The sequence below is a fragment of the Equus asinus genome, chromosome 5 (genome assembly GCF_041296235.1).
Source record: "Equus asinus isolate D_3611 breed Donkey chromosome 5, EquAss-T2T_v2, whole genome shotgun sequence".
In the NCBI taxonomy this organism is placed as follows: Eukaryota; Metazoa; Chordata; class Mammalia; order Perissodactyla; family Equidae; genus Equus; species Equus asinus.
In genome coordinates, this window is record NC_091794.1 from 70,787,282 (window position 1) to 70,808,183 (window position 20,902).

General features: G+C 53.6%; 1 protein-coding gene across 3 annotated transcripts in view; it reads left to right on the forward strand.

The window, feature by feature from the left end:
• GLIS1 (GLIS family zinc finger 1) overlaps window positions 1-20,902 on the forward strand; it is a 214,143-nt gene that overhangs the window by 111,967 nt on the left and 81,274 nt on the right. For all 3 annotated transcript variants that reach the window (XM_044770835.2, XM_044770836.2, XM_070509887.1), the window contains one exon: window positions 18,389-18,566. In XM_044770835.2, the coding sequence (XP_044626770.1) occupies window positions 18,389-18,566 (178 nt within the window). The remainder of the gene's footprint in view (window positions 1-18,388; window positions 18,567-20,902) is intronic.

Consider the following 20,902-nt stretch of genomic DNA (forward strand, 5'->3'; position numbering starts at 1 on the left):
GGGACGCCTGTCACAGCATAACTGGATAAGTTGTGCGTAGGTCCACACCAGGGATCCGAACCAGAGAACCCCAGGCTGACAAAGCAGAGCACGCGAACAGCTCCCCCACCGGACCAGTCCCAGTTTAATATTTTTTAAAATGCTGCTCTGAACACAAAATGAAAACTTATTAACTAAAACTAAAACCATCTCCTTCAACACAGATTTTTGTCATCTTTATAAATGGTTAAAATAAACAAGTTTTGGGTAACTGTTGGGGTAATTTGGGAATGTAGCCATTTGGCAAAGTAATTTGTGGCTAATTGGCTTTTGATGAATTGGTCATTTGACACATTGATTTTTGGCCAGCTGGCTCTTGGAGAATTGATGTTCGTCAAGTTGGACGGCCTCCCGCATGGGCCTGGGGCATGAAGTCTGGGGCCAGGCTGTGAGGCCCACATGGGCGCCTGGCAGGCTGAGTGCTTGGTCCGGGATCCAAAGATCATCTCAGACCAGGAGGGGAGAATCCCGGGAGACCTGGCCATCCCCCAGCCTTGGCCATCGCTTCATCCTGAGAGCCTAGCCCGGGCGAGGCTGTGAGGTTTGGGGGTACACAGAATAGCAGAACGAGAGTGACCTTTTATTGATGGTGCGCCGGGCCCTGCGCTGAATGCCTGTGGGCTTCATCTCATTTGACCTTCACAACAAGGGTTCATCTGCATTTTACACATAGGGGCATGGAGGCTCCAAGAGGTTAGGTTACCTGGCCAAGACCACCCCAGGTGAGTGGCTGTGCTATTCGCCTCTGGGCCAGAGTGGATCGGATGTAGTCCTTGTCCTTAAGCATCTGCCGTGCAGTCAGCTCATTCATAAAGAATTGCTGAGGGCCTCAGTGCAGCCTGACTGTGGAGCCCTTTCCTGTTTCTCCAGAGGAGGAAACTGAGGCTGGACAAGGTGTGAGATTTGTCGAAGGTCACATGGTGGATCAGCGTCAGGGCTAGGATTGGAACTGGGCGGGGCCTCGTTCCTCCTGCTCAGCTGCCTCCACCTCCAGCCTGGCTCCTGGATTTCCTCCTTTGTGTTCTTGTCTCTGAAAGTGGGACAGACCCCAGCGTCCTCCCCGCCTTCCATCCCCCAGCCCTCCTTGTTTATGTCCACGTTAATGGGCCTTTGCAGCCTGGCCCGGCTGCCAAGTGCGAGCCAGCGAGCCACCTGGAGCTGCGTCTGCCCCAGAATGTTTACGGTGCGCGGAGCCGAAACGAAACAACATCCATCTTACTGACTGGTCCCAAACACTGCACTCATTCATGGCCGGCCCGCTGACGGGGTCCCTGTGCTTGGCAGTGAGCTGCCACAGCTCACCCGGCACAACCTGGCAGCGAGAGGGCGAGAGGAAAGGAGGCGGACTTCAGGGAAATCACGCCCTGAGCCCAGGCGGCCCTCCGGCCCCGTTTCTGTTCACCCTGTTCTCTAACGAGAAGCAGCCGTGAGGAGGGTACACTGAGATGCCAGCGTTGGTGTGAAGGAGAGATGCTGGGGCACTGACTGGCCTCAGAAGCCCTGGCCATGGGTCACTAGCCACAGCCTCAGTGAGGACCAATGAAATCATCTCTGTACACGTGAAGTGCCGTGTCGTGGAGGCTGGCAGCCCAGCATCCTGGGGAGTGCCATGCTTTACCAGACTGACCTGGCTTGAATCCTGGCATGGCCCCTATCACCTCGCAGACTCAGTTTCCTCATCTCCTCCACAGGGTTAACAATGCTGAGGGAGAACCTTGGACATAGACTCATAAACCAAGTTGTCCTTATAAATGTCCCCTCTCTTCCAGGAGGCCAAGGAGAGTGCTCCCTGCTCCCACTGCTTTTAAGAGACAGCAGCGAGGCACTGCGGAATGAGTGCCTGGTGGGGACCCCGGAGAACTGGGTCTGGTCCTGCCTTGGCCACTGGCTGCGTGACCTTGGACAAGCCCTTGCTCTCTGTGGGCCTCAGTCTCCCTTTTCTGTGAAGCAGGCGGCTGAGGTTAGCTGACCTTCCAGGGCCGTTTTGGCGCTGACATCTTTTTTTTTTTTTTTTTTTTTTTAAAGATTTTATTTTATTTCATTTTTTCTCCCCAAAACCCCCAGTACATAGTTGTATATTCTTTGTTGTGGGTCCTTCTAGTTGTGGCATGTGGGATGCTGCCTCAGCGTGGTTTTATGAGCAGTGCCATGTCTGCGCCCAGGATTCGAACCAACGAAACACTGGGTCGCCTGCAGCGGAGTGCGCGAACTTAACCACTCGGCCACGGGGTCAGCCCTTGGCGCTGACATCTTAGCGTAGACTGGCTGAGGGGTGCTCCTTGGTGGGTGCGGTTCCCCGGGCCTCTGGGCAGCCCCGCAGGTGGGGCGTGGGGCGATCACTGAACCCCGGCTGAGGACTGCAACCTCGAATCCCAGGTCTGCCTCTTTCTAGGTGTGTTACTCAGGAGAAGTCGTTTGACCTTCGGGGCCTCTGTTTCCTCCTGTAAAATGGGCTCGTGGATCTGTCTGGCGAGGCTGTTGGGAGCTTAGGTGAAGCGTTAGCACCATGCTCTGCCCTCTGAGGTTGGGACGCACTTACGTCACACGGGAAGGCATGCAGGGGCGGGATCCCAGCGTGCCAACCTTGTGGGGAGGGGCAGGGAAGGCTTCATGGAGGCAGTGACCGGCTGGAGGAAGGGTGAGGGAAGCCAGGTATGCTCCCTCGTCCTTGAGGGACGAGTCTGTGTCCTGGCACTGATCCATCCAGGGTTCTCTTTTGTTTAAGGGTCCGTGTCGCTCACCAGACTGTGGGCTCCTGAGGGAAGCACTAGCGTCTGGCTCGTCTCTGTGTCCCAGTGCCCAGGCCTGGCACACAGTAGGGGCTCGGGGGGGTGGGTGGATTTGGCCTATTGCAGAGAAACCCTCATTCCTGAGGGAAGTGGCAACCAGGCCAGACCAGGCAGGCCTGTCAGGTAGTGAGGAGTCCCAAATATTGGGGGCTGGGACCAGCCCGTCCTCTGGATCATGAGGCTCTCTGACAGGGGATTCCTGATGGTTCTCTGGGGCTAGAAGAGACCACGGCTGGGGCTGGCCCGGTGGTGTAGTGGTTAAGTTCACACATTCTGCTTTGACGGGCATAGGTTTGCCAGTTCGGATCCTGGGTGCAGCCTGTGCACCACTTGTCAAGCCATGCTGTGGCAGGGGTCCCACATATAAAGTAGACGAAGATGGGCATGGATGTGAGCTCAGGGTCAGTCTTCCTCAGCAAAAAGAGGAGGATTGGTGGCAGATGTTGGCTCAGGGCCAATCTTCAAAAAAAAAAAAAAGAGAGAGAGAGACCATGGCCATTTAGCAGCCCCTCCAGTCCACTTCCTTTCCTTTACAGCAAAGGAAACTGAGGCCCAGGGGATGGGGGCTGCCCAAAACATGTAGAAAGTCTTGAGGGAAGCCTGGACCGCTGGGCTCTGCTTCCCTGCCCAGAGGGCCTTCCTCAGACTCCTGGCCTGAAGTGTGAGAAAGGGAGTCAGGGCTGCATGCGGGGCTACTGGACCAAAACACACAGCACTGATGCGTTTATTTTGGATGAGAACCCGGCTTGCTCCTCTTGGAGGTGAAATGTGACCTGGGGGCAGGCTCTCCTCTGCAGCCTGGACAGCCACCGTGTCCCTGAATGGGCTGCCCCCGTGGGCTGTGTTTTCCTAGAAACCCTCCCCTGTAGCCTCGGCAGTCAGGGCGGGGGCCCCAGAGCAGTGGCAGGCTGGAGGGCCGAGGCCTGGCCCCCGTCAGGAGGGGAATCACTGCCAGACGCGTGTGTGGAAACGTCCGTTCTGTTTGCATCCTCCGTCTCTTAGGAAGTCAGTGGGTTTCAGCCAGTAAAGCTGTACCACCAGGGTGGGGTCTGCACCTGGCTGCCCCCGGAGCTGCATAGTGGAGAAAAGGCTCTGTTCTCTCCCCCGTCCTAGGCTGTCTTTCCTGGAGCAGGGGTTCGACGGTCGTTCAGACCTCGTTCACTCTGACCTGATGTGTTCTTTTCTGCATTTGTTCTTCAAAACTGGCTTTTGATGCCCTTACACACACAAGTGCCGGGGGCTGTGACAGGACACAGGGCTGGGTGGCACAGAGGCAGTGCTGAGGGCATGCCCGGTGCAGGCATGGCATGAGCCAGGGGGAGAATGGGGCAGGTGGGGAGCCGTGAGTGGCCGGGTACAGCGGCAGGCCCAGGCCTGCATTGGGAAGTGGCAGGAGAGGGCTGGTCAGTGGGACTCATCTGCCCGGCGTAGGCATTCGGAGGATATCTCGTGGGCGGTGGGAGCCATGGAGGGTTAGGAGCAGGGGAGACGGAACGATCGTCCCGGCGGTGGTGGAGTGGATGGGTTGCATCCAGGTGAAAGATGGTGGGCGTTTGAACTGAGGCAAAGCTGGTGAGGATGGGGAGAAGGGATGGCTTGGGAGCTAAGTGTGGAGAATGGGGGCTGAGGGGGAGGAAGGAGCTGAGTCAGGGAACATGGCAGAAATGGAAAGTTTGGGATGGGCAAGAGAGTGGGGAGATGAGCCTGGTCTCAAGGCCTCAAACCCCTCGCTTCTGTTGGTCAGCCAAGCCTGGGAGCCTGCACCTGCCCGAGGCCCTGTCTTGGGCCCGCCCCACCCAGGGCTTTCCAGAGTCAGCCTGGCAAACCCCCACCCTGTGCCCCCAGCATGGAGCCTGGTGCCAACTCTCCGTACCTGGGGAGCCCCCGTAGGAACTGTGTACCTGCCTTCTTGTGGGTCCTTCTGGGCTCAGGGCTCTCTGTGTGTCAGGAATCCAGAAACAGACCCTGGGATTCAAAGCCATGGAGATACAGGCCTGCCCTCGTGGTGTCTCGGCGCTGTAGGGTCAGACACATTGCTGTGTGCTGTGGAGGAGACCTTGCTTTCTTCCCGGGTCTGAGAAATGAGGAGTGGTCTGGGTCAGGGGTGGTCAACAGCCCTTTCTTTTGGTAACAGGGCCCTTTTTGTACCGCCTCCTTTACTCTCCTGAAATGAAACCCAGGGATAATATAACCCGCCTGCATCGTAATTCTCAAAAATGCCATATAGTGTTTCATTTGTATTAGCAAGAAGAATGGAAGGGGAGTAGTGTGTGTGTACCACCCATGTAAGCGCTCGCCCGCTGGACCAGAAGACAGATGAAGTCGCTGGTTGCTCGCACCGCACCTGTGTGCAGCATCCCGGACCTGTGGCCACAGACACACAAATGCCACGAGCAGAGTGATGGCGGTGACATGGCTTTCTGAAATGGTGAACAACTCCTGGTCAAGTTCCAAACAAAACACAGTACAGTCTTTCCTCAATTTACATGGTGGTTCCATTCCTGGAAAATTCAGGGAGTGTTAAAACCATGAAAAAAAGCACTTTGTGTCCGTGTGTGAAATGGGGCTGTGTTCTAGGCCTGGACGCCCAGGTTGCTTGTTTACAGATATTCGGAATATCTGGCAGGACGTTCAAAAATCAGTGCAGGGCTGACCCCCACCTTGGCAGTGAGCCAGCCATCCCTGACTCCTCCCTACTAAGTGACAGTGGCTCCCAGTCATTGTGACCACCGGAAATCCCCCCAGTGATTTTCAGTGTGCCCCTTGGGGTACAACCCCACCCTGAGAACTCCTGCTGCCATGATGTCTGAGGGCCCTTGTGCCAAGGTGGGTGAGGGTGCAGACTGCACTGGCTGTAGGTCCTTGGGGAGGGCAGAGGAGGAGAGTGGAAAGTCCCATGGGACAGGGCTGTTCAGGGAGGGCTTCCTGGAGGAGGGGCCCAGGGAGCTGAGTGGTTTCAGATCTGGGACCTGGGGCATGGAGATTTTTCAGAAGTCAAAGCAACTTCTATAACTGCCCCAGTAGGCTTTGCCAGCCTTTCTGGCCATACTGTGGAACAAGTGATCTTTTTCACAGTCTAGAAACTCTGAGCCTCTCTGAGGGGTGAGGACCCGAGGAACTGTTCTCACTGCCCGCTCTGCTGCATCTCCAGAGGCACCCTTGCTGGAGGTCGAGGGCATCCTCCGGCAGGATGGTGGTATTTTCTCAGTCAGAACTACCAGCCGTCCTTCCGGAGAGACCCAAGGAGGAGGAGGGGGTTTTGGGGTGTTGGCATCGTGAGTGCCCCCGCCCCCCGCAGCTGCCTGGAGCTGGGCGTTTCCCACCCGTTGCTGTTATGTCTTCCTTCTTTATATATTTTTGAGCAGTTTGGGGAACATTTCATCAGTTGGGGGGAGAAAACCCAACATGAGTGTAGGAGTTAACTAATTAGCTTGATTTAAGGGGAGGGAGTAAAAAAAAAGGGCCGAACATGAAATAATAAATATATGGCTGACATAAACATTTATGGTCCTGTATTTACTGAAAAAACACAGATGGAACATGTTTGTCTTCGAGAAGTTTTTATAGATTTCAACAGCCATTTCCTCTGGGTTTCTTGTCATTCCATCACTCCTGGCTGTTTGGGGCTGGGATAAAAACAAAGGGCTCTTGGTAACCATCACTGTTGCTCCCTGATGATCTGGGCCGGGCAGGGGCCCGTGTGGGGCGCGGGGCACCAGCAAAGCGGCGGGCCTTCCCATCAGAGAGTGTGGGGTTTTACAACCGTGGAATCAGAGAGTCTCCTTAGGTCTGATCCATGACATCATGGCATCTTAGAACCAGAGGAATTTAAATGCTTATTAGCTTTATAAAATTGCATCACCTCAGAATGAGAGAATCATGGAATTTTAGAATCCCAGATGCATGGAAATTTCTAATCTTAAATTTTGGAATCCTGATAGCTCAGTATGATGAGACATAGAATCTGAGAATTTTGAGGGGATGTGGAGTTTATTCACTAGGCCACCCCTCCCCCGCCCCGGGAGATAAATGTACTGAGCACACTAAATATACACGTGCTTTCATCTGCCAGCCCTGGGCCCTGCTTTGGGCTGCCCCTCCCCACTTAACCTGGAATCTCTGTGTCCGTCTGTCCGTCCCCGGAACACCTCCCCCACCCACTGCACGCTGCGGGGGCTATGAGAGCGAAGCAGGAGGGGGAGAGCACACAGGCTCCCGCAGACCCGCCCTGAGGAGGGGAAGCCCTGGGCCGCGGAGGCAGCGGGCAGCACACCCCTCCTGACAGCCACCTCCTCTCGTGTTCTCCGCCTGTCTCCTTCAGCGCTGTCCTCTTCTGTGAGCCACTAAGGGGAGGTCCCCGGGGGTCCCCTGGGCCGGCATCTGGGAGTGCCCACACTGTCCTGCCCTGGGATTGCTGGCGGTGGCTGGGAGGGACGCCCTTCACAGACTAGCACCTATGCAGGAGGATGGTCCCTGCCAAGTTAGGGGCCGCGCGTCAGTCCAACTCCATCTTTGCTCTACTCTCAAGGATGGTTTTTTAATTATTAAAACAATATGAAATATTTTGAAATGTGTAATGCAGAGATTTTTTAAAAATTATTTTAAAATGTATGTACAGTAGAATCCATCGTGTGTGTGTATGTGTGTGAGTGAGCGTGTGAACAGTTCTGTGAGTTTTGACAAATGGGTCGTCCTCACATCAGCAACGTGAAGCCCGTTCCAGTCAGAAGCCGGGCAGTCCCCTCACCCCAGGAAAGGATGGAGATCTTAGAAAACGCTCCTATAGCAAAGCCTCCTCTCTCGCTGCATCTCCTCTTTTCCTTCTAAAGTCCTTTTTCAACACAAAACTCAGACATCATTCTGCACTGTGGGTCAGGTCCGGTCACTCCTGCTCGCACCCTCCGATGGCTTCCTGCCACATCCGTATAAAACCCAGCTCCTCAGCAGGCCTGCAGACCCTGTAGGGCAGGCCCAGCTTCCTCACCACCTGCCTCAGTCACCCTTGCTCACTAGACTCTGACCACACCTGGCCTTCTTGTGTTCTTACCCTGGAGAACACTCCTACCTCAGGGCCTTTTTACTTGCTGCTGCCTTTGTGAATGCTCTTCCCCCTGGTGTCCACATGGCTCCGTCTTTCCCTTCACTCCGGCCTTTGTGCAGTTGTCAGCCCCTTGGAGAGACTTCCCTGACTGTCCCCATCTCTCTGCGCTTTCTAGCTTCTTGCCTTTAATTCACATTTATCCCTGCCTGATATTGTAGTATATATTTATGTGTTTCCCTTTGAAATTGTCTTCTCTCTGATCAGAATACACTGTGAGAGTAGAGATTTTCCTTTCTTCTCTGCATTCCTGGTGCCTTGGAGCCAGAACTCTGCATTTCTGGTGCCTGCTTTCTGGTCCTGGCACACAGGAGGCATTCAATATACACGTGTTGAATGAATGAATGAATGAATGATTAACATTTGATGTATTGATTTTCCATTTTTTACTGTTCAGGTTATTTTCTTGTGTATGGAATTTTGAATCCTGCTGTTTTCATTTAATATAATTCTTATAAATGTTTACTCTTGTAATTGAAACCTTTAGTGAATCCAGTAAAACCCATGATGAGACGCCTTGTGATGAGGCAAATCCACATAAAGCGTGGCTGGCCATTGGCGGGTGCTCCTGGCCTCTGTCCCACCTCCGCATGAGCAGGGCAGTGCGAGCGCGTCTGTTCTCTGGGGGGTTATGGTTTAGGGAGTGACTGCCCCATAACCATTCGAGACTCTCTCAGTTCCCTTGTGGCATGTGCTTTGTAATAAGCGGGCTCTTTCTGACATATTTAATAAAAGAAAATTTTTTCTCGCATATTAACTGGAAAAACCACCAAAGATATCATTATTAACTGCATAGTAACACAACTGTGCACTTTCAAATAATTGAAGTTTTTGGACCATACTTACTGTATTATGGTGGGATTTTAGTGTATTATGTTTAATGGCTGCAGAAAATTTCTGCTGAGTATCTTCACTCTAGTTTACCTAATCGTTTTTATATTATTGCATATACAGGCTATGTCCTATTCTTTTCTGTTATGAATGACTCCCCATTGTTAAATAATGAATTTTTGGTTTTTATTGAGAATGCCTCAGTGGTGACAGTGTATGGAAACAGGTGCTTTCCTACACTGCTGATGGTGTAAATTGATATATTCCTTTTGGAGAGCTGTTTAAACAGCAGGTAGCAAAATTCTTAAAATTTTGCATATCCTTTGACTCAGAAATCCCACATCTAGGAGTTTATTCTAAGGTTATAAATGTGGATGGACGTGAAGACAGCGCTATAGGGACATTCACTGCATGATTTTAAACTTTTCTAAGCAATCTTAATCTCAACTATGGAGGATAGATTAAATAAAGTATGTATAACCATATAATGGCATATTATACAGTCATTAAAATTATTTTGGGGGAAGGGCTTTTTGCATCTGGCTATAGCAAATAAGCTTGCATCAGACTAACCTTCCCTCTGGATGAAATATAAAAACCAACTGTTTGACAGCATCCAAGAACTACCAAGACAGCCAGGACCTGAGGGACCACATCCTGAAGAGAAGGGAAATGCACTGGGGTGAATCTGACGCTCCGGGCCACTTCTTCCTTTCAGGCATTTGCCAGCTTGCAGGTGGTGTAGGACCGGGAGTCAGAGAGCTGAACAGAGCTTTCTGTAGCCTTACTGTGCTGGAAAGACAAAAATTGGAGTTCAGAACTACGAGACAGGTAGATCTTGAGGGGTCAAGATTCCCTGGAGACAGGAAGTGCCCAAAAGTGAGCCTAACATTCAGTGTTGCTTTTTCTTCCAAGATATTTGTTGATTCGTAAGTGGCACAGGCTAGGTGACTGAGAAGTCAACAGACTGTGGCAGTTAAGAGATTGAGAAACTAGGCAGATCTTTCAGCAGCCTCAAGTTCTGGGAAGACAAATGCTGGAGTTCAGTGTCAAGCAAGGAGGAGGAGCCTGGCGCTCCAGCCTCTCGTCGGGGCCTGAAGGGCAGCGTCCTGGGAGAAAGCACAAGCCACGAGGAGAGCAACCTTTGCAAAGCCTGAAGCCTAGCTTTAAAACAGCCAAGTCCCAGCGTGGCCAGAGATGCTCTTCCGCTCTTTAACTGCCTTTAAGAAGGAAAGGAAAGTTCTCTCTGGAGGAAGGCAACATCATTTGGAGCCTGTGCAAATTTCATATACAATCTTGGACATTTGGTAAAAAATCACCAGGGATACCAGGAGGCAGGACCAAGAAGGGGACAAATGTGATAAAAACAGATTCACTGGTGTTCACATGTTGGCTTTATCAGACACAGAGTTTAAAATAACTGTGATTACTGTGGTCAATAAAATCGATTACCAAATGGAGGCTTTCAACAGATATCTGAAAACTATAAAAATTAATCAAATGGAAATTTTAAAACTAAAAAATACAATAAATTTGAGAACTCCAAATATGAATTTAATAGATTAGATGCAGTTAAAGAGAAGATTAATGAATTGGTAAATAGGTTAGTAGACAATATCTAGACTGAAGCATGAAAGTTAAAAAGGATGGAAAATTCACAAAAAAGTATAAGAGATGTATAGAGCATGGCGGAAAGTTCTGACATACATTGTTGCCCAAGAAAGATGGAGGAAAGATAATTGACAGAACTGAAGTCTGAAGTGATAATGGCCAGTAATTTTCCCAAACTGAGAGTTTTGCGTGTAGGGGAGCAGAGGCTGCTCTTTCCCCTGTCGTCAAGCAGAAGTTCCAGGCCTCTGTCAGGTTAAACCAACGTGTGTCACGTGCTTCTCTCTGAACCGGTCACTGTGGCACTCCAGCTGTGGGGAGGAGATCATGCTGGTCGGTGCAGGCCTTCCACAGCCCACCCTGGAGGGGAGTTAATAAGAACCACAGTAAGAGCAAACACTTACGTAGTGCCTACTGCATGCCAGGGGTACTGTTCTGGGTACCTTACATGTGATAGTTACATGAACCCATTTCAACTTCATAAACTATGGCACAGAGAAGCTAAGTCAACTGACGTCGACAAGGTCACAGCTAGTAAATGGCAAAACTGGGATTCAAACCTAGCCAGTTGGGCCCCAGGATCTGCACTCCTGCTATGCTATGCTGTCTCTCCTGCTCATGCCTCATAGATAGATGTAGGAAATACAGGGCCCTGTGAGGGAGGAAATGAATACCAAGGGCTATGGGCTGGATGTTTGTGTGCCCCCCATCCATATGTTGAAGCCCTAACCTCCAGGGTGGCTGTATTTGGAGATTAAGGTTAAATGAGGTCATAAGACGGGGCCGTAATCCCATAGGATTAGTGTCCTTGTAAGAAGAGACAGCAGAGTACATGCATTGTCTTGCTCTCTCTCGCTCTCTCTCTCCGTGCACTGAGGAAAGGCCATACGAGGGACGTAGCAAGAAGGCAGCTGTCTGCAAGCCGGGAAGAGAGCTGTCGCCAGAAACCAAATCATCAGGAACCTTGATCTTAGACTTCTAGCCCTCAGAGCTGTGAAGAAGTGAACTTCTGTTGCTTAAACTGCTGAGTAGAAGGTGTTTTGTGACAGCAGCCCACGCAGAGCGATCCGCTGGGAAAGTAATCAGCTGCATCAACTTTCGGTCCCTTGATGACGGGGAGCAGTGTCGGCCGGCGCTGCCTTCCAAGTGCAAGAGAGCTGGGCTTGCGTCTTTGCTCCACCATCTACCAGCTGCCTGACCTTGGGGAGGTCACTTACTCTCCCTCTGGAAGGTGGCGTTAGTAATTCTGGCGTGGAAAGAGCCCAGTGCTGGGCCTGGCACATGACGGACACGCAGTAAACTTTGTATTCATGACATGTAACGAAATGAAAAGAGCAGGGGACAAGAAGATAAGTACATCATCCCTTTTTTGGTCAGAAATATGTATAGATGTGCGGGGAATACCAGGCAGGTTTACGTGTCCTCACATCTGCCGCAGCTCTCTGGTTCGTCGTCTTACAGGTGATACCTGTGTTTTAATTGCTGCCTAGGTATATTTTCTAATTTTTTCCTGCAACAGTTTGTGCTAATTTGGTAGCAGTAGGAGAGGCTGAGGGGAGACTTGGCCCGTGTATGTGTTTGTGTACACGCATGCCTGGGGCTCCGTGTGTGCCCAGCCCTGGGCCGCTCACTTACTGGCCCTGGAAGGGGTCAGAGCCGTGGGCTCGCTCTGGGTTCTTTGCGGCGCCGTCCTGAGCTGAGCCTGCTCAGGTTTCACTAGCTCCAATCCCTGTAAATCTACCTTAGCTTTAAAGGGGAATTTATGGAGTTTTTGTGATCTGGAATAAGAGATGATGAGCCGCCATAAGCCGGGCGTGAGGCCTCGAGCATCAGGCTCTGTGGCTCTGGAGGCCCTACCAGGTTACAGGCCCCCTGACAGCCGTGAACGCCCCCAGGTGGCTCCAGGACGAGCGAGGGGGCCTCAGCCAGCCCATCCCGCCGAATGTGGAGACTGGAGGCTGAGCCCAGCTGTCTGCCTTCCTGCTTCTCCTCTGTCAGAAGCCCCCACGTCCTGCTGTTCACCAGGCCTTTGGGTTTTGTGAGGAGGGAAGAGGGCATGACCCGGCACGGCAAGGTGAGGCAAAAGGAGCCGTGGAGCATGGATGCAGTGCAGGTTCTGCCTCTGCTGTGTGTCCTTGGAGAGCCGCTCACCCTCCCTGGGCCTGAGAAGTGGAGCCCCATGTCTTGCACTCTCTGGGGTCTCTTGTGCTCCTCCTGCACGGGCCTGGCACTCCCCCTGGTCAGTAGGGAGAGCCAAGGCTCAGGGAGGCCCTTGGCCCTCTCTGCACTGACCGAGCCCACAGAGCTGGGTCCGGCTCATTAGCTGGAGGCCATCCTCTGTGCCCCGGGTGCTCCCGGCCTGGGGACACAGACTGGCCAGGGAGGCTGCGGCTGGGTCTCCCTTGCCTGTCAGGAAAGCGAAACGGAGGGGCCGTCACTGAAGCGCTGGCTCTGCGCCGGGCACCCTGTCTCTGTGTGTTTGATCCCCCTGTCTAATCCTCACAGCCGCCCTCTGAAGCTGGCATTCATGCCTCCATTTTGCAGATGAAGAAACCGAGGCTCAGAAGGGTGAGGTGACTCATCTAGGGATGAACAGCCGTAAAGTTAATGGTGGCCTCAACCTTGGTGTATGCGTGATGAAGCTCGTTGGGTTTCCCTAAGTCACAGTGTCTGGCAGATAGTAGGCCTGACAGTGGACTCTGGCCAGTCCTTCCAGCCACTCGCCTTGCCAGGGTGTCCAGGCACCTACTGGGGGATCTCACTGTGTGCAGGATGAGGGCACATCCCATGGGGCCCGGCGTCTGGAGAACCTGCGCTGGGCGGTGAGGACACGCCGGCCTCTCGACTGGACCCTGCTTCCTCTTCTGTGTGTGAAGAAGGTGGACAAGTCGAGACTCGGCGTGCGCTGACACAGCAGCCCTGGGCTGCCCAGCACTCGTCCCGAAGGGTCCACAGACTCGTGGGGGAGGCCCGACTTCAGCTGTGCTTAAAAACATCCACGTGGCACTACAGCGTTACAGCCCCGACTCTGTGGGATGCTGTGGAGGTTTAGAAGTCAAGCATGTCAGCACTTGGCCTCTGCGGGGGCTGCAGAAGGGGCACCCTGAACAGCGGCACCCCACAGGGACTGCCGTGAGCTGAGGCGGGGGAGAGACCAGGGAACCTTCTGGAAGAAGATGTACTTCTGCTGAGCTCTGAGGGCCCAGAGGGTTTGGGGAGGGGTCAGGCCTCCCTGACTGATGGGTGAGGATGTGTGCAGCATAGCAGCAAAGCATCGTGGGAGTGCAAGGTAACGCCCAGGTGGAGGGGTGAGCCCGGGTCGTGGGGGCCCCAGAGCTGGGCTGGAGGCGCTTCAGTTTACGGGACGCCCCCCCAGGGGCCGGCCCTGTGTTCAGTATTTGACGGTGGTTCCCACGTCATCAACTGCCTTCCGTAAAATTCTCCCCATTCTAGAGACGCGGGAGAGGATGACTGCCTCAGGTTTGAGCGCCTTCTTCCTGACTGCAGAGCGCTGTCGCTAGCTGCTCCGCTCACTCGGGGCTGGCAAATTACAGCCCGAGAGCCAGTGAGCTGTTTTTCTAAATAAAGTTTTATTGGAACACAGTCCCACTCAGTTGTTTACACATTGTCTATGGCTGCTTTTTGTAGTATGAGTTGAGTAGTTGTGGCAGAGACCATATGGCTCGCAAAGCCTAAAATATTTACTGTCTTGCCCTTTTCGGAAAAAGTTTGTTGACAAGATGGCTGAGTCAGGAGACCCAGTGTAAGTCGAGCCCTACACTTGCTGTGTGAGCTTGGGCAAGTTGCTCGCCCCGTCTGAGCCTGTCCAGCCAACAGCTGAGGGTTATGGTGAAGCTTGTAAGTGATAGCTGTGAAATGTTTTGTAGACTGTAGGGTGTGGTGCCCTATTGCCAGCCTGGCACCTGGTAGGCACACAAACTCTGCTTCTTGGTGGATGAGGATCAGTCAGTGTGTGATTGTGTCAGCCTTCCTAGACCCGACTGCTGGCTGCTCCTGGGACTGCAAGGAGGCGCCATCTGGGCCCGAGATGCTGAATGCATCATTGTCCCTCTCATGCAGACTTGGCAGCTTTCAGTGTAGATTAAAATTCTTGTGGGGAGTCACCTTATATGTGGTACCGCTTTATAGCCAAGTCATTACGGTAATTTGCAAAGCTCTCTGCTGTGTAACTGGAGCCAATTGCTTCAGATTTGCTGGCTCTGACCTCATTCGGGCTGCTGGGTCCTGCATTTGGTGACCCTGGAGCCTTGGGGCTTGTCCTTCTGAGTCTGGCCTCAGTCATCCAGACCTGACCTTCCTGGGGATAGAATGCTGCGCATACAGGACCCTGCCTCCCTGCCCTGTCCCAAGCTCGAGGATAAATGGAAGAAATAATGTCATTATCACCATCACCTTTTGAGTGTTTACTGGGAGCTAGGCACCATGCCAAATGCAATGTGTTCATAATCTCACTTAAATTGTCATCACACCTTGTGAGGTAGATGTTAGCACCATTTTACAGATGAGAAACTGAGGCTTGAAGAGGAAACTCGTCAAATCCTTACCTAGCCCTGGGGGTGCCGGCCAGGCTCTGCTGTGGATTTGCTGTGTGACCAAGGCAGGTCCTTTCCCTCTCTGAGCCTGTTTCTTCAGCCATGAATGAAATACACAGTGAGGGAGTCCCAGCCCTGACATTCTAGGATTTCTCACCATCTTGTAAAAATGAGCACAAAACCTCCTTACCTTCCAAGTCCCCAAAGAAGCTTCATTTATGTGGGGAAAGCCAGGTCCCAGGTCTGCCCTTGGCTCCCTGTGGCACAGAGGGAGACATGGCTGCTGGGTGCCTCAGGGTAGTGGGGTCAGCGTGCCCCTCTCATTCCCTTGTCTCCCGGGAGAAGACTCCATCCTAGCTCCCCAGATGGAGAATGAGCAGGGGTGGGTCCTGTGATGCCCTTGGGGACAGAGAGGCAAGATGCCAAGGGGCAGGGGGCAGTGGGAGGTCTCCTGGCTGACTTGGGCCTGTGGCGGGCAGTGGTACCGACGTCCTTCCAGTGGTGGCAGCATCTTTGGGACACACGTTACAGCCTCTGGTTTAATTTCCAGCCTCTGGGAAAGTCGGTCACCTGGGACAGGGTCTGGCATGAGTTTTGTGAGATCTAGTTTCAGGCCTCGACTGTGCCGGCAATTTCTATGTGACCCTGGGAGGCTATTTGCCAGCTCTGGTGCCTGTGTCCCCGTGCAAGGTGGGGAGGCTGATGCCTTCATCCAGCGTGCTGTGAATGTCACACAAGACAAGGGCTTGAATGGAGCCTGGAGCAATGCCAAACGGTGGCCCAAGGCGCTCCTCCCTCCCTCCAGAGACAGCTTGTTTATTTCCTGTAGGAAACCCTCTTACTGTGTCCAGAGGACAAGAAGCCAACAGGTCCCAATTGTTTGTGGAGTAACGACTGTTTCTTCCCACAGAGGTGCTGGGTTTGCATCTCACCTCAGCCCCTTACGCCCTGAGTGGCCTTGGGTCAACCACTGAAGTTCTCAGAGCCTTCGTGTGCTTGTCTGTAGATGGAGGGTAGGGTTGTCACCAAGGCTGAAGTGTAGGAGTCATTGTAACGCTTGTGCCTTGACTTCCCCAAGGGCTCCCCACGTGATCTTCATTGGCGTCAAGGTGGGCTGCTTATTTGGGGTCTGGAAGATCTGGTGTGAGCTGTGGCACCACCTCTTAGGGACCCCTGAGCCTGGTCACGGGCACCGAATCTCTCCAGACCTCAGCGTTTCTCATCTGGGGAGTGACTGCTGTGAGCCCGCCTCACAGGGATGGATGCTTGAAAGGATCAAGGGTGCCCGGCGCAGAGGCAGGGCGGGCCACCGAGGGCTGGGTAGCGCTGGGCTTCGAGGGCCCACCTCCCATCCCTCCGCCATCCTCCTAAATGACCGAGGTTGAGTGACCAGAGGCCCCCAGCCGATCTGGCGGGTCCTTGAAGGAAGCTTGGCCTCCCAACCCCAACTCTGGGAGAAGGGCCGTGGCGGATCAGCGCTGTGCGGTGATTAAGCTCTCTCTGCTCCAAATGCTATTAATGGTCATAAAATTATCCACAGTTTTCTGAGGCCCAGGCCCAGGGTTTGCCTCCGTGGGACAATAAAATCGCCTGCAGGAACGGCTGGAAACGGCAAAGACCGCCAAGCAGAGACAGAGTTAAGCGAGCAGCAGCCTGCTCTCATTAACTCAGGCCATTCGCATTTGTTACCAGGGATTTCTTTTTAATTAAAAAACAACCAAGTTATTAAAATATAAGCTTGTGCGGGGCTGGCCGAGCAGCAGCTGAGGCCAGTGGGAGCTGGTGTTCTCGCAGTGGGATGCCCGCCTGGCTTGGCCCCGGGAAGGTGGCGGGCACGACGGGGTGCGTGTTCACTGCGCCCTCCGGGCAGGCTCCCCATGCCTGGGAACGTGCCTGGGAACATGCCTGGGAACGGAGAGGCTCCTCGGAGCATCTCACCCGCCTGGGCCTTCGGAGCATTGTATTCTCACCTGCAAACTGTAAAGTGCTGGTCAGGTGAATGCCTGGTGCCTGTCCAGAGCCACGGTCACATGGCGAGGTAGCACAGAGTGTCTGGCCTCGGCCCAGGGGTAATTGGCTGAAGGGGCTGCCCTGGGGTTGGGCTAGAATGAGGGCCGGAGGAGGTGGACTCTCGAGGATGGGGTTGGATTTTTGACTTCTACGAGGCCGCTTTATGTATTACATAGCGATAAGACATGGGGTTTGGGGCTGACAGACCTGGGCTGGAGATCCAGCCCAGACTCTTACTAACTATATGATCTCGGGCGAGTAACTTAAGCTCCCTGAACCTCTGCTTTCTCCTCGGTACCATGGGGCTGGTAATACTCCTGTCTCCCCCGAGGGAGTGGGGAGGCTCCGAAGAGACGGTGTTGGGAACACCAGCCTGACCCAGGGCCGCACATACTGCGCAACAAACTGCTCCTGTTGTTCTTGTCCTGACGCTTAGGGGCTGATGGTATTCTGGTACCAGTTCTTTGCTCATCTTAATGGTTTCTCTTGCTTAGCATTGAAAGCGCCTGGACGATACTTGGCCCTGTTAATAACATTCTGTTACCTCTCCAGGGCACTTTCTGCTTTTCAAAGTGCTAGCTGACAATAAGAACAATTTCCATCCCTGCTGTACCTACTCGGTGCCAGCATATGCGAGAGGCTCTGCACCTCAGCTCTCAAAACCTCACAGCATCCCTGGAGAGTTGGCATGGCTGTCTCCACGCCGGGGTAGAGGTGCAGGGGGGCTGAGGGTCGGCCTCGGGGAGGGTTGGCCTCAGGGAGGGACTTCTCCAAGTCCCAGACTTGGTTGGTGGCAGCAGGGGCTCACACTGAGGTCCATCAGGCCCCGGAGCCCATGTCCTTTCCTCCTTGGCACGACCTTGCCAGGGGGCAGGGCAGGAGGCCTAAGAAGATGGTTTCCAGGTTAGCCCTCCTCACACTGTAGATGAGAAGACTGATGCCCAGAGAGGGGAAGGAGCTTATGACAGGAGCCGTGCCTAACATTTTTGTTACAGGTCTACTGCCCCAGTCAGTTCCTCTTCGCGGAAACCCAGGAGCTGGGCGAAGCAGGGCGTGCGGCAGGGTGGCTAAGAACCACGCGGGACACAGAGGGGGAATAACTGTGGGGATGGTGGATTGTAAGCTCCAGGAGACGGGAGCTGTGCGTCTAGCTCCCCGGAGTTTCCTGCACCTAGAAAGGTGTCTGGTACATTCTAAGAGCTCAGTGTTTGTGTGATGGTCACTTAAGCACGGGAGCTCAGCGTTCGCATCTGAGAAGTGGGGATTTTATTACTAATCCCGCTGGTGATCACGGGAGTTACACGAGGTCTCCCGGTGCCTCAAGCACAGCAGGGGCATAGTTAGTGTTGGCTCAAGGATGCTCTGTCCCATGCTGTACCCCAATGATGGACCTCTTCTTGCACCCCTCTGCAGGCCACCCCCGCTCACCCTGTCTCCTCTCCCTGTCTTTCTCTGCCTAGTGAATGGGAGCTACGGCCACTGCACCCCGGGCTCGGAGAAGAGCCTGCTGGACCTGGACCTTGCTGAGGGCCCCATCCCCACCTGCCACCAGGGCCTGTTTCTCCCTGCGGGAACCCCACCACCCCGGGGCCACCCCCCAGCCTGCGAGAGGCTGCTGCATTTCCCCCACCCCAGCAGGTATGTGCTCCATCCCCTCCGTCAGCTGACTTCTGTGGATGCTCCCTGGAGGCCAGGGACCAAGGGCCTCCATATCTCAACTGGTCTGCCTGGCTCGTGGGACACATTGGGAAACTGAGGCAGAGGAGGGCCAGGGACCAGCCAGAGCCCGGTAGCACAGTGATGGCTGTCTGGTCTAGGCACTGCAGGGCCTAATGAGAGACAGAGATGGTTTTATTGGGTGCGTTTCCTTGGGCAGAGCCTGAGGTGGCCTTTCCCAGAGAATCAGTGATTCAGAAGAGGAAGGTTTGGGGGTGGGATGGGGAAGGAAAACCGAGCTCCGGTCCATACAGTGTCGAACCCTGGACTGCTCACGGAGTGGAGAGGGGTTCTTCCCTCTGGGCCATCTCCTTCCCCAGGAAGCTGTCACCCCACAGAACCCTGCTGGGTAACCAGCATTCAACACCTGCGCATTTCCAGTGACATCCACCCTGGACAGATGTTCCATCAGCTTGCACATTGGGCTGGAATCTGCCTCCTGCGGCTTCTCCCGGGGTCCCAGCTGTGCCTCTGTGCCCTCTGGTTTGCTGACAGGCAGAGGCCAACCTTGGACAGGCCTCCGTGCCCACTTGCTGGCCTGAGGCCTGTTCACAGATCAGAGGTTCTAAAAACTGGCCCCATTGCCCATTCTCAGTTTGCTCCTTCACCAGGCATTTATCAAGCACCTACTGTGTGCCCAGCGCTGTGGTCTGTGCTGGGGGTGCCTTGGCGAAGGAAGCAGAGATCTCCTGGTGGTCCTTCCTTTCCAATGGGGGCTGCACGGTGGGAGATGTTAATTACTAAATAGAAGATGCTAGTTCTTCCCACACAGAACCATTTTTCTTTGGGAATGTAGATTCCTCATGGCCGCTTTTGATATTGTGAGACTTCTGATTTATAGGAGTGTATTGGCCTGCTTCGGCTGCCATAACAGACACCACAGACTGGGTGTCTTAAAGAACACAAATGTACTTCGCACAGATCTGGAGGCTGGAAGTCCAAGATCAAGGTGTTGGCAGGTGTGGTTTCTCCTGAGGCCTCTCTTCCTGACTCATAGACGCCACCTTTGCGCTGTCTCCCCATGGCCTTTCCTTGTGCGCATCCCTGGTGTCTCATCCTCTTCTCACAAGGACACCAGTCATATTGGATCAGGGCCCCACCCTTATGGCCTCATTTGCCCTTAATTCCCACCCTGAAGGCCTGTCTCCAAATGCAGTCACACAGGGGGCTGGACTTCAACTGATGGATTTAGGCGTCACGATTCAGTATGTAACAAGGAGCCAGCATCTTTCAGACGTGGAGCTGTGCACTGTTTGGTGACAGTCAGGTGCATTTATCTGCTAGATTCTTCACTGGGGCTCCCCCGCGGCCTCGGGTGTCTCTAGTGAAGTTCTTTCCATCTCGGGACAGAAGCTATGCTCACCTAGGGGAAGCTATGCAAGTGGTTTTTTTTTTTTTTTTTTGATAGAGATGATCGGAAATATTTGTCATTTCGAATGTCATTTTGACAACTTATGGCACAGAAGAGCCTGCACCCGGAGCCCCACACTGGCATCCGTATAAGCTGCTGCACTGCCTCCCGCCCCCCAAAGTGGTTGGATTTGATCTGGCGCTCTTAGACCCCCTCACTTTCCTAAAGAATAGAGGGCCCTGTCCTCCTCCTGCTGGACTGCCTTGTGTGAGGCCGCTCCTGGCCATTCTTGCTGCCCCCTCTTGATCTCAGGCCGCTCGATGGACCGCCTGGGTTCCTGCGGCAGCTGCACAAGCCAGACTCCTTGCCTCCAGCCCCATTTTCTCTAATACTATTGAAAACAGCTCCACTTCCTGAGCGACTGCTGCCTGTGACATTCTCCCATTTAGTCCTGCCAGTCCCAGGAGGCCCTGGACCTACTGCTAATAAGTGACAATCCTGGAGTGCTTACTGTGTGCCCCACACTGAGCCAAGCTCTGTGCGTGTTAACTCGCTCAGCCCACAACTGCCTGGTCTGCGAACCACCTTGTGTGCCCAGCATCCCCCAGCACAGACGGAAGAGCCTATGGAGGGAGCTCACTGACCCTCAGCCAGGCTGCAGCCCCTGAGCCAGTGGGGCATGAACCCCAGAGATCTGACATCACCCTTCTCTCCCATTGAGTCTCTGCTGGAGAAACATTGATTTTCCCATTTCAGCAGCTGCCTTCCAGGGCCTGGGACAGACAGACAGAAGAACATTTGAGTCCTTGATACTCAGAACATTGAAGCTGCGAGGAAAGGAAATGGTTATCAAATTGGATCATTTTACAGATGAGGAAGCTGGGCCCCCGGCAGTGGAGTGCTGTGG